The sequence below is a fragment of the Haliotis asinina genome, chromosome 16 (genome assembly GCF_037392515.1).
Source record: "Haliotis asinina isolate JCU_RB_2024 chromosome 16, JCU_Hal_asi_v2, whole genome shotgun sequence".
NCBI lineage: Eukaryota > Metazoa > Mollusca > Gastropoda > Lepetellida > Haliotidae > Haliotis > Haliotis asinina.
In genome coordinates, this window is record NC_090295.1 from 12,691,795 (window position 1) to 12,705,503 (window position 13,709).

Here is a 13,709-nt window from a genome sequence, read left to right on the forward strand (position 1 = left end):
TACCCTACCTTGCTTGTCAAAGTGAAAACTGCCGCCTCGACGCTAACCGTGACAGCTCTATTATAGGTGACAAAAGGTTGCATATGATACGCAACCATACAGAATTATTGGTTTGATTTGTAAATCAAGCATTTTAAACAAAACCTTACGAGAAATGTTACGAAGTTTATAACTTAGTTGACGAATGGAAACGACAGCTTTGGTAGCTTTCTGGACTAATGTTTGTACATCTTTGGACCAACACAATCTATTTGAAAAAAATGATACCAAGGTAACAATAATAGGTTGATATTTTGATAGAAACATCGCCCAGTTTCCATTTGTCATATTTCCTTAATTTACCGCCGTTTCGGAATAAGAGTATTTCAGTCTTATCTAAATTTCACTCTTAAGCTCCATTTGTTACAAAACGTATGGTGATGTGGATTGCTTTATGTTTGAATTTACGCGTAGGGTTTGTTATACACAAACATGGTATTCTGAGGTGTCAACCTGTTCCAAACAATTTTGATGCGGAGTTCAAAGAGCCACACTTTCCTGGGCTATACCTAAGCAGTTTACATAAAGAATACGCACGCACGCTTACCTTGTTTAGAACCGGAGAACTCGATATTATACAAAATACAGGCAAAAGGCAGGATATGGACAAAACCATTCGTTTTTGCCCACTCTGTAGTTTAAATGCTATTGAAAATGAAATTCATTTTATTTTTGTTTGTCCTGTCTATCATGATATACGTCTTAAATATTTTCCTTACTTACACGTCCGTACTATTAATCACAGAGAGACTCTTGTAAGAATGTTACATTCCTCTGATATCTCACTCTTAAAAAAACTGGCAAATTGTGTCAAACACGCTGTCGGTCTACGATCGTCATATCTTTAAAATTTATGAATGCAGCATCGATTGTAAATATTTGCATGTAATAAGTACTTGGGTCTGAGGCCTTATTGCTGAAATAAATGAATTTCGAATGACACGCAAATAATGCCGTCAGAAAATTCAAGATGGCGATTGTAAACATGACTGAAGTCTTGTGCTGGAATTTTAATACTGTCATGCTTAAGACTGTAGCTTGGAACCAAACTGCTCAAAGAATTTTGGCTGGAATCACTCTGGTGATTGAGAGCTTGATTATCTCTGTACTGATTGGACAGGTGTGATGTCACTTGGTTGCAAATCGAGCACATGCAGGTCACATGCAAAGCAAACCAAGGTGTATACAATTAAACAATGTTCGCAATGTTTACATTGAAATGCATATACGTTGTAGAATGAATGAATTCATTTTTGTTAAAAATGTCTGTTAAAAAGTATGTACATCAGAAAGTGACCTAACCGAGGTCATCGGTTATCCAATCAAATTGTTAGAACCTTAGGTCAAGTCGTTACGACACAGATCAACGCGTTACCACTCTCGTGTGAGGTACGAGATTAGTGTGCAACTGCCCATACGTTGACCACGTGGGTAATGAAGACATCAACCACAGGTCAGATCCTTAGCACACCTTATATGGTGTGTAATACACACGTACGCGCATGTGTGTGACTGTGTGTGTGTTTGAGAGAGACAGAGAAAGATATACATATATAGAGAGAGAGTGTGTGTGTGTGTGTGCTTGTGTGTGTGTGTGTGTGTGTGTGAGAGAGAGAGAGAGAGAGAGAGAGAGAGAGAAGGTTATCCTGACTCGGCATTACACCCACAAAAGACATGACACTAAAGTTCAACATAAGACAAACGTTTGATAACAGCCATCTTATTAAATATCACATGATAACCGAAGTCACTTGATATTCGATATTGATTTTATTGTCTCTGAAACGAGAAACAATTTGTGTCATTACCATACAAACTTTAGGGATATCTCTCAAACAATATTTTTATTTTCACTGTGTACCTGAATTACAAGCTCCAGTCACCTTCGTGAATGCACTAACAATCTGAACAAAGCACCAAACGGAAGATATGAAGTTTGACCAAAATGTCAGAGTCCTGTAAGGAAACTTTTGATGCCCCTGTTTCATCTTGACATTATTGTCTTATAGCAGCCTTTGTTTGTTGTTTATAGATACTGTTACTCCAGATCGCTCACAATTCTAAACCTGACTAAAGCCCTGTCACAAATAGAAAAAGAATCCGTTTTCAGGTTTCTCTGTGTCCCTCAAATTTGCACAACTACAAATAGGATAGGTCGAAATAACTCACTTCGGCCTAACTGGACTTTCAAGGGGATGCGTCAGTGTTTTTCCAGAAAAGGATCTTCACTCGTAAAATCGGGCAAAACTCAGGAAAAATACGCACAGCTGCTGAAAAGTACTGATGGCAATTGTGTGTGTGTGAGTGTGTGTGTGTGTGTGTGTGTGTGTGTGTGTGTGTGTGTGTGTGTGTTTGTAAATGGTGATTTCCTCAGGTGTATATGTAGTAAGCATATAAATGATGAGTCCAGATATTTCTTCTTGCAAAAACTCCTTTATATCTCCACAAGATCTTTCAACGTTCAACCGTGCAAAGGCTCTTCAGGTGTTGAATGTAAACGAGATAGGCGACGCACAACTGTAACAATTTCATAAGGTCATGCCGGTCCCTTCCCAACCTTAATTCCCCTATGGGTGTTTCACACTTTCGCATATCAGCTACATAACTTGTAGAGACAAACGTGAAAAAAGATATTTGTGCTTAAATGCACAAAGACATATCCATTCACAAACGCACGTAAGTAAATATGCACGCATAAACAACGCTCAATCGCACAGAAACACGCACACGTACAAGGACTATATAGTGGAATCTTCCATGAGATACGTCGATCAATCCTTCCTTTATCAACATTTCTTCCCAGTTGGGTCGAACTGTATACAGTAGCCTCCCGAAGTCATTTCATGTGCCTCGGTCGTCGGTAAACTGGATTAGCTTTTATATTGAGATGACCAAGAAACACGACTCTACTGTGTGAAGTATTCCTGTTTAATCCTATATTTATACTTTAGAACCTAATACAAATTTTCCGGGTGTAATGTGAGTGACAAGAATGGAAGGCACGGGTCATGCAACCATTCAAAACTGTGACACAGAAACAGGTGACTCCAACGAGGAAGAGTCACGCCTCCTTGGAGATTCACGGGACCACAAAACTTCAGGATGTTTCTCTCGTCTACGATCATGTATTGGAGGCTTGTCCATAAACGCCAAGAGCATTATTCTTTCTCTATTTGCCTTGCTCGGACACCTGGTGTTGTCGCTGGTGTTGCCGATATGGTCGTCCTCGTTTGATAAAATTGGAAGTGACGTATTTGTAGGACAGTTTGTTGATACGTTCTGGGAGCTTCTGATTCTCTCGGCAGTGTACCTGGGTTGGAAGTTTTTCGACAGAGAGTTACCGTTGAGACCAACTGTCAGTTTGAAATCTTTGGCGAGTTATGGCTTCTCAAGTGCTTTGACTGGAGCTTTCATCATTTTTGCCAGCCTTCCCGAGAGAACCCCTCCGTATTTGCAGGCAATCATCGGATCTTCTCTGATACCATTTACAGTTATTTGTAGATACATAATGCTCAGGAAAGGTATGTTGAGAACTGGAGAAGGGTGAGTGAGTTTAGTGTTACGCCGCACTGAGCAATATTACAGCAAGATGGCGATGGTCTCTAAATAATCGAGTCTGGGACAGACAATCCAGTGGTCTGTTTAGTTGGTATGCGATGACATGTGTCAACCACGTCGGCGAGCCTCACCACCCGATCCCGTTGGTCGGTTCTTACAGCAAGCATGAAGATAAATTCTAGCTGCCTAAAGGGGACAACATGTTTAAAACTAAAAACAATTTAACATATGATGAGCTGAGACTGTAAGTCAAGGTCAAAATATCATTCTGTGTACACAAGATGCATGCATGTACTAGATAAGCGCCAGATAAGATAAAATGATAGATTACATAACACAAATAAAGCGATACAATCCGTCTCCTATTCTCGTGGTAAACGCGTTCCGGCGTTTGCCGATGCGCGATACTTAACGGTTGTTTCATCATTGACCGGCAACTAGGAAGTGGCAGAAGTCTGCGAATGATCCAAATTTTGCAATGTAGCGAGTATTGGTGAGTTTTACCAACTTGGACAAATCATAACCTTTTCCCGCCCTTTCCAACAGAATTCCTCTTCTTACGCTTCATGTATAACGTTACTTCCTCGTCATGCCGCGAGAATAGGAGATTCCACATTAAGTCAGCGGCGGACGACTTTGTTTTTCACTGAGCCCAAGAGTGCTAATACACCTGAAGATCATGCAGCTGATAGATGCACATGTTAGAAGAGGAACAAGCATTCATACGATAAAAACAGTTTGTATAATTTTTTACAGCCATTATCCGTAACTACCGCGAGAATGGGAAAAACAACAACTACCAAACATCTAATTCTTCCAGATATTTTCGCAGTAAACATATTTTCCAACAGTAATCTCTGCACAAATGCATTTTCGGACACTACGTGTGAGAAAATTATTACGAATACACGTTGGGGCATGTATCAGGATTATTCATCTCGTCAACTTCTGCCCAGTAGCATCAGGTTTGTTGCACCTCGACTGCGTCCTATTTAGTGTGGTTAAGTTCAAACTGATGGCCATGCCAAACTTGGTCTCCTCTCGCACTGAGCATTTAATCTATTATTCAACACTGCTCACTCATTCATTCACTCACTCACTCACTCACTCAGTCTAAACCGATCTCGTGTGACATGGTGATTGTTACAATGGTATACTAGTAGGAATAAAAGTCATTATTATTTCCGAAGAGAAACTCGTTTTATAAAAAGAGAACTTCTTTTGATGCGACAAAACAACATTTGGTATAAATTTACAATTTCTTTAGTATCTACAACATGACGTTTGTGGGCGACGTCTTGCTCCATCGTTGTGCTGTAAATGTTATAGATCCATACCATAAGTTGTTACGTTACCTTCCAACTTCTAAATGCCCATCAAGCAATAGTGAGTAAGTGAGTGAGTGAGTTGAGTTTTACGCCGCACTCAGTAATATTCAAGTTATATGGCGGTGATCTGTAAATAATCAGGTCTGGACCAGACACTCCAGTGATCAACAACATGAGCATCGATCTGCTCATTTTGGAATCGATGACACGTGTCAACCAAGTGAGCGAGCCTGACCACCCGATCCCGTTTGTCGCCTCTTACAACAAGCATAGTCGCCTTTTATGTCAAGCATGGATTGCTGAAGGCCAATCCTATCCCGGACCTACAAGCAATAGATGCGACATTTCGGTGTAGAGCCTAACACTGTTATCAAGTAGTTGTTGAGCCTGTTGTTGAGTGTAATTACTGGAGGTAACTTCTGAGGTGGAAACAAGTATACGTATTGCGATAGCGATAGGCAAGTGCAACATGCTCAGTATTGCAATAGTAATATTTTTTGCGTCCAACTGTTGTAATACTATTGTACTAATTCATACGTTCTGCTAAGTTGGCGTTTTTCGACTCATCAGTCTTCTGATACGATGTTTCTGTTGCAGCCAATTTATGAGACAAGCGGTGTAATTTCCGTTTGCAAGAGTTGACACAAAAACATATAATCATAAATATAAACGAAATATAATGAATCACACTGTATAACGCTATGTTCTATCGCAAAACATGCACAAAGGCTTGGAAAGTGGTTTGTTAAATAACTGCTTCGTTTTTTCAGGTGTGAGCTTGAGAAGAGCTGTTTGCATAATAATTGCAATGATCGGACTTTTTATTACAATGGAACCTCGCATCTGGGGCCTGAAAGGTAGCAGCGGAACCGGAAGTAGCAAAGAAAGTGACACAGTGGTCTCCCCTGTTGGACGTATTCTTTGGCCCCTTTCATTTTGCTTCGGATTCATCCCCGACGCTGTAAACAGAGTCATCACAGAGCAGGAACTAAAACGTCCACAAGTTAGCTATACTTTCAAATTTTAGTTCCAGTTTTACATTGGGTGTGTGTATGACAATGAGAGTTCAACTGAAGGACTTTGAGGGACAATGAGTTTTGTCTGGGGTCGTTCATGCCCAGCAATGGCCATGCGTTGAGTTGCGTTCGAAATTTCGACGTGTGTCAAAAGCCATTGTTCGTCCTCTCAGTGTTTATTGTTTTGGCATCCGCATTTATTAACTTGTCCATTTGGCTGACGCATGTCATTGTATCACAGTTGCGAAGATCAATGCTGATGCTCATTGGATTGTCTATTTAGAGCGATTTAGTTCATCAAGACGAGGAAATAGAACTTTTCAGCATTTAGACGACTACCTGTTTCAGTCTTCTTTCAAATGGAATGTTCTGGAGGGCGTTCTCATAGATGCAAATTGGGGTCATTTGTCAGGCTCATCTAATACTTAAGCAGTATTTCTGGTGTTCACCGCTATGGATTTGCTGGAATATTGCTAATTGCTAAAACCATACTCGCTCACTCACTGACCACCTTTATCTATCATGACACCATGTAGCTGTACGCACGTGCAAACTGTTGGGATGTGTTTCGTTGCTAAATTTTGCAGACCTAAATGTTCTTGCAAAATATATTTGTTGTCAGCATGTTTGTGTTTGTAACAGATTGTGTTAACATTTATAGGTCACGATGACCTTGAAGGTCCGGAGTAGGATAGGCCTTCAGCAACCTAGGCTTGCTATAAAAGGCGACTATACTTGTCCCAAGAGGTGACTAACGGGATCGGGTGGTCAGACTCGCTCACTTGGTTGACACGTCATCGGTTCCCAATTGCGCAGATCGATGCTCATGTTGTTGATCACTGGATTGTCTGGTCCAGACTCGATTATTTACAGACAGTCGCCATATAGCTGGAATATTGCTGAATGAGGCGTAAACCTAAACTCACTCACTTATAGGTCACAATGACCTTCTTACTTTACGAGGACATTTCTCATCTTCAGTGGTAACGAACTTGGCTACTTGACAGTGGAATTTGTGTGGGGTTTTCTTTCACACAGATTTCATGATTTGTGACCGAATCTTTGTAACTTTTGTAACTACAAGTCGAGGTGAAATAAATGTCCCGTATGCGTCCAAATTCAAATTTATAAGGAATTAATTGCACGTTTTAATCAATGTTATGAAGCAGCATGTGCTTTTTAACGCGAAAACAAGACACATATCTAAAACACTGACTTGGTCTAATGTAACAGAACAAAATGTGATTATGAAATTGCTGTAACGGGAATTCATTCATGGTCATAGATAATTCAAGATCGCAAAAATGGAATTGACGGGGCACAATTTGTAAACTCTTCTTCATAAATCGGAACTGGACTTTTCTATTAATGTATCTGTGGTGTCTGAACATCAACAGAATGTTTGAGGATATAACTGGAGGTGATTTAAACTGATTATAAAATGTTCACACTTCGTCTGTTCCATGTCAGGATATGTCGTCAAGGATATTGTGGTGATGTTTGTCCCATGTTTTTAATTCCACCATGAAGCGTGTTTTTGCACCTGATGTAATATTGAACACGTTATGTTTTAGGTCCATACTGTGAACTTTCTCGTCTACGGCCAGCTATCGGCCTTAGTGTTTGTCGTACTTCTGTTCTGGGTTGACCTAATTCCTGGATTTGGAATGGTAAGCACTTTGCATTATCCATTTACCAAGAAAACCAAGATATCTTTAATTATACCAAAAGCACTAGGATCTATGGAATCCTACATGTGACATTGTCGCGTTATAGCTTTGCCGCGTTGTCGTCATCTCAAAAACAAGTAAAAAGGGGCAAAATTAACCAAAGCGCGGCGATACCAGAACGCGACATTTCGAACAGTTTTCGCATTGTCACTCTGTCGCGTTGTCGCATTATGTTTCCACTCATCGATTCATCTACCAGGCGACATACGACATAGCGATAATTTTCAAGATCGAAATATGTCGCGTTGTCGTATTGTCGCCCAATCTAAGGAGTTAGAAATGTCAGTACAATGTCATGAAATTTACCGCGAACACCAAGATCTTCATGTTGCCGCGAAAATACTAAGATCTCATCCACATTACCTCGAGCACTAACAAAAATTCAAATTCTGGTTTAAATGTGATTGCAGACATGTCATGTTGTTTTTGTTGAAAAGGACAATGTCTAATTTCGAATTTGACAATCCATGTGATGAGCTCTCACCAGTATGTCATTGTAATAGCGCTTAGCTCACTTCTTGTTAAATTTTTGTTTACAATGACGAACCCCAACGATACCCCGTCCTTCCTGTGCACGGAAAGAGATGGAGTATTGTTTTAGGACAATACTTGTAAATTAAATGCCACTGGACATCACTGTGTCGATATTATTTCCTAAGCATAATCAAAATTGGGTCTTTGGCGTGACGAGCAAATGTCTTCACCACTCGCTTAATCATCTCACCTTAAAATTCATGAATGTCAAATCAAAATGGTGAAATCTCACTCAATGTTGCTTTTTTCTTTTTGTGCTTAGTAGACACCTGGAAAAGAATGTACTGACACTTATACTTTTCATGTTTTTTCTTATGCGTTTCCATCAGAATATTTCTCCTGTATATGGGGTGTGTGGGATACCCTAAAAAATGAAAGCGGTCTCTCGAGAACCGGATACAATGTGTAAAGCCTATTTCTGTTGTCCTCTATCATGATATTGATGGAATATTGATAAACGTGGCGTAAAACTAAACACACTCATATTTGTGTGTATGGACAGGGTTTTGTCGCTTTCGTTTATTTCGTTGTCCGTTATCATGATATTGATGGAATATTGATAAACGTGACGTAAAACTAAACACACACATATTTCTGTATATGGACAGGGTTTTGTCGCTTTCGTTTATTTCGCTGTCCGTTATCATGATATTGATGGAATATTGATAAACGTGACGTAAAACTAAACACACACATATTTCTGTATATGGACAGGGTTTTGTCGCTTGCGTTTATTTCCTTGTCCGTTATCATGATATTGATGGAATATTGATAAACATGACGTAAAACTAAACACACACATATTTCTGTATATGGACAGGGTTTTGTCGCTTGCGATTATTTCGTTGTCCGTTATCATGATATTGATGGACTATCGATAAACGTGACGTACAACTAAACACACACATATTTCTGTATATGGACAGGGTTTTGTCGCTTTCGTTTATTTCGTTGTCCGTTATCATGATATTGATGGAATATTGATAAACGTGGCGTAAAACTAAACACACACATATTTCTGTATATCGACAGGGTTTTGTCGCTTTCGTTTATTTCGTTGTCCGTTATCATGATATTGAGGGAATATTGATAAACGTGACGTAAAACTGAACACACACATATTTCTGTATATGGACAGGGTTTTGTCGCTTGCGTTTATTTCCTTGTCCGTTATCATGATATTGATGGAATATTGATAAACATGACGTAAAACTAAACACACACATATTTCTGTATATGGACAGGGTTTTGTCGCTTGCGATTATTTCGTTGTCCGTTATCATGATATTGATGGAAAATCGATAAACGTGACGTAAAACTGAACACACACATATTTCTGTATATGGACAGGGTTTTGTTGCTTGCGTTTATTTCGTTGTCCGTTATCATGATATTGATGGAATATTGATAAACATGACGTAAAACTAAACACACACACATTTCTGTATATGGACAGGGTTTTGTCGCTTTCGTTTATTTCGTTGTCCGCTATCATGATATTGATGGAATATTGATAAGCGTTACGTAAAACTAAACACACACATATTTCTGTATATGGACAGGGTTTTGTCGCTTTCGTTTATTTCATTGTCCGTTATCATGATATTGATGGAATATTGATAAACGTGACGTAAAACTAAACACACACATATTTCTGTATATGGACAGGGTTTTGTCGCTTTCGTTTATTTCGTTGTCTGTTACCATGATATTGATGGAATATTGATAAACGTGACGTAAAACTAAACACACACATATTTCTGTATATGGACAGGGTTTTGTCGCTTGCGTTTATTTCCTTGTCCGTGATCATGATATTGATGGAATATTGATAAACGTGACGTAAAACTGAACACACACATATTTCTGTATATGGACAGGGTTTTGTCGCTTGCGTTTATTTCGTTGTCCGTTATCATGATATTGATGGAATATTGATAAACGTGACGTAAAACAAAACACACACATATTTCTGTTTGTAGACAGTTGTTTGTCACTTTCGTTTATTTCGTTGTCCGTTATCATGATATTGATGGAATATTGATAAACGTGACGTAAAACTAAACACACACATATTTCTGTATATGGACAGGGTTTTGTCGCTTGCGTTTATTTCGTTTTCCGTTATCATGATATTGATGGAATATTGATAAACGTGACATAAAACTAAACACACACATATTTCTGTATATGGACAGGGTTTTGTCGCTTTCGTTTATTTCGTTGTCCGTTATCATGATATTGATGGAATATTGATAAACGTGACGTAAAACTAAACACACACATATTTCTGTATATGGACAGGGTTTTGTCGCTTTCGTTTATTTCGTTGTCCGTTATCATGATATTGATGGAATATTGATAAACGTGAGGTAAAACTAAACACACACATATTTCTGTATATGGACAGGGTTTTGTCGCTTGCGTTTATTTCCTTGTCCGTTATCATGATGTTGATGGAATATTGATAAACGTGACGTAAAACTAAACACACACATATTTCTGTATATGGACAGGGTTTTGTCGCTTTCGTTTATTTCGTTGTCCGTTATCATGATATTGAGGGAATATTGATAAACGTGACGTAAAACTGAACACACACATATTTCTGTATATGGACAGGGTTTTGTCGCTTTCGTTTATTTCGTTGTCCGTTATCATGATATTGATGGAATATTGATAAACGTGACGTAAAACTGAACACACACATATTTCTGTATATGGACAGGGTTTTGTCGCTTTCGTTTATTTCGTTGTCCGTTATCATGATATTGATGGAATATTGATAAACGTGACGTAAAACTAAACACACACATATTTCTGTATATGGACAGGGTTTTGTCGCTTTCGTTTATTTCGTTGTCCGTTATCATGATATTGATGGAATATTGATAAACGTGACGTAAAACTAAACACACACATATTTCTGTATATGGACAGGGTTTTGTCGCTTTCGTTTATTTCGTTGTCCGTTATCATGATATTGATGGAATATTGATAAACGTGACGTAAAACTAAACACACACATATTTCTGTATATGGACAGGGTTTTGTCGCTTTCGTTTATTTCGTTTTCCGTTATCATGATATTGATGGAATATTGATAAACGTGACGTAAAACTGAACACACACATATTTCTGTATATGGACAGGGTTTTGTCGCTTTCGTTTATTTCGTTGTCCGTTATCATGATATTGATGGAATATTGATAAACGTGACGTAAAACTAAACACACACATATTTCTGTATATGGACAGGGTTTTGTCGCTTTCGTTTATTTCGTTGTCCGTTATCATGATATTGATGGAATATTGATAAACGTGACGTAAAACTAAACACACACATATTTCTGTATATGGACAGGGTTTTGTCGCTTGCGTTTGTTTCGTTGTCCGTTATCATGATATTGATGGAATATTGATAAACGTGACGTAAAACTAAACACACACATATTTCTGTATATGGACAGGGTTTTGTCGCTTTCGTTTATTTCGTTGTCCGTTATCATGATATTGATGGAATATTGATAAGCGTTACGTAAAACTAAACACACACATATTTCTGTATATGGACAGGGTTTTGTCGCTTGCGTTTATTTCGTTGTCCGTTATCATGATATTGATGGAATATTGATAAACGTGACGTAAAACTAAACACACACATATTTCTGTATATGGACAGGGTTTTGTCGCTTTCGTTTATTTCGTTGTCCGTTATCATGATATTGATGGAATATTGATAAACGTGACGTAAAACTAAACACACACATATTTCTGTATATGGACAGGGTTTTGTCGCTTTCGTTTATTTCGTTGTCCGTTATCATGATATTGATGGAATATTGATAAACGTGACGTAAAACTAAACACACACATATTTCTGTATATGGACAGGGTTTTGTCGCTTTCGTTTATTTCGTTGTCCGTTATCATGATATTGATGGAATATTGATAAACGTGACGTAAAACTAAACACACACATATTTCTGTATATGGACAGGGTTTTGTCGCTTTCGTTTATTTCGTTGTCCGTTATCATGATATTGATGGAATATTGATAAACGTGACGTAAAACTAAACACACACATATTTCTGTATATGGACAGGGTTTTGTCGCTTGCGTTTATTTCCTTGTCCGTTATCATGATATTGATGGAATATTGATAAACGTGACGTAAAACTAAACACACACACATTTCTATATATGGACAGGGTTTTGCCGCTTGCGTTTATTTCGTTGTCCGTTATCATGATATTGATGGAATATTGATAAACGTGACGTAAAACTAAACACACACATATTTCTGTATATGGACAGGGTTTTGTCGCTTTCGTTTATTTCGTTGTCCGTTATCATGATATTGATGGAATATTGATAAACGTGACGTAAAACTAAACACACACACATTTCTGTATATGGACAGGGTTTTATCGCTTGCGTTTATTTGACCAACGCATTGGTTTCTTTTACAGGCCGACTCTTTCCAGGAACTGTTGCGCCGCTTTTCTTTGGGCATGCGCTGTAGTGTCTCTACGGCCACATCCTGCCAACACCTGTCATTGAAAGTGGTGCTGATGATATCAGCTCACTGTGTTGGATACCTGTTTCATTTTCTGCTGATCAAGCATGCCGAGGGAGCAATCCTTGCATCTTTGGTTCAAGCCATGAGAACCCCCATTGCATCTATTCTCTGGACACTGTATCATTACAACGAGGATTTAGATTTACTGTACTGGTCCCCGGAGTTCAACATAACCACGTGTTTTTTGATAGGCGGACTAATTATTGTAATGCCAGCTATGCTTGTTTATAACTACTTCAGCAATGAAGAAATGAAAAGTGTGTATATGAGGGAACGACAGCTGGTTGTACCCGGCAATGAAAGCATCAACTCATAGTTTGGAATCGATCAATATAACATGTGTGTTTGGTCAGAGGTTTACTGAACGTCATACCCTACCCTGACGCTTTTCTCCCTCTTAGGGATGACGCTTTTCTCCCTCTTAGGGATGGTAGGGTACGTAGCTTTGTGGGTAAAGCGTTCGGTCGTCAAGGTACAATACACGTTGTTCATTGGTCCCTTCGGGCTCGGGGAACACAAACAAACATCGATGGTGAACAACGCATTTATCTTACCGAAAACATTTAAACTGAAGCATGGGTATCGGATCGTACACTTCAGCCAACCTGTTTGAATCAAAAGATTCGATCAAATCTTGCAGTTGCTGTTTTTCCCGTCGGTATTGTCTTAATAAAGTAGAACTGCATTTGAACGGTTTGTTAAAATTTATTAATTGGAAAGAGAGTCAAATGTTTTCGTAGCCATCGCTAGATTTTGTGGACGACACAAGAAAAACAGATTTAGAGTTATCTCCCTTCCACCGATTGCCATTCGCATCGGTAATTTCCGTGCACTGTTCGTCATTAAATGTTATTCGAGATTAGAGAAAAAGTAACTACCACGAAGGACCGAATGAGTTGCTATAGGCAGCGGGGTGTATTG

The 13,709-nt window shown here is 38.7% G+C and overlaps 1 protein-coding gene across 1 annotated transcript; it reads left to right on the forward strand.

Annotated features, from left to right (window-relative positions):
- Positions 1-2,849: 2,849 nt before the first annotated feature.
- Positions 2,850-13,479, forward strand: LOC137268414 (crt homolog 1-like). Its single transcript, XM_067802981.1, has 4 exons — positions 2,850-3,560; positions 5,696-5,928; positions 7,516-7,611; positions 12,679-13,479. The coding sequence occupies exons 1-4, from the start codon at positions 3,032-3,034 to the stop codon at positions 13,102-13,104; spliced, it is 1,284 nt and encodes a 427-aa protein (XP_067659082.1). The 5' UTR covers positions 2,850-3,031; the 3' UTR covers positions 13,105-13,479.
- The last annotated feature ends 230 nt before the right edge of the window (positions 13,480-13,709 follow it).

Excerpts from the sequence above, each read along its gene's own strand:
- LOC137268414 (XM_067802981.1), top strand. The coding sequence starts at position 3,032 with ATGGAAGGCACGGGTCATGCAACCATTCAAAACTGTGACACAGAAACA. Across the intron at positions 5,929-7,515 it reads AGGAACTAAAACGTCCACAA|GTCCATACTGTGAACTTTCT; the intron begins GTTAGCTATACT and ends GTTATGTTTTAG. Across the intron at positions 7,612-12,678 it reads TAATTCCTGGATTTGGAATG|GCCGACTCTTTCCAGGAACT; the intron begins GTAAGCACTTTG and ends TTTCTTTTACAG.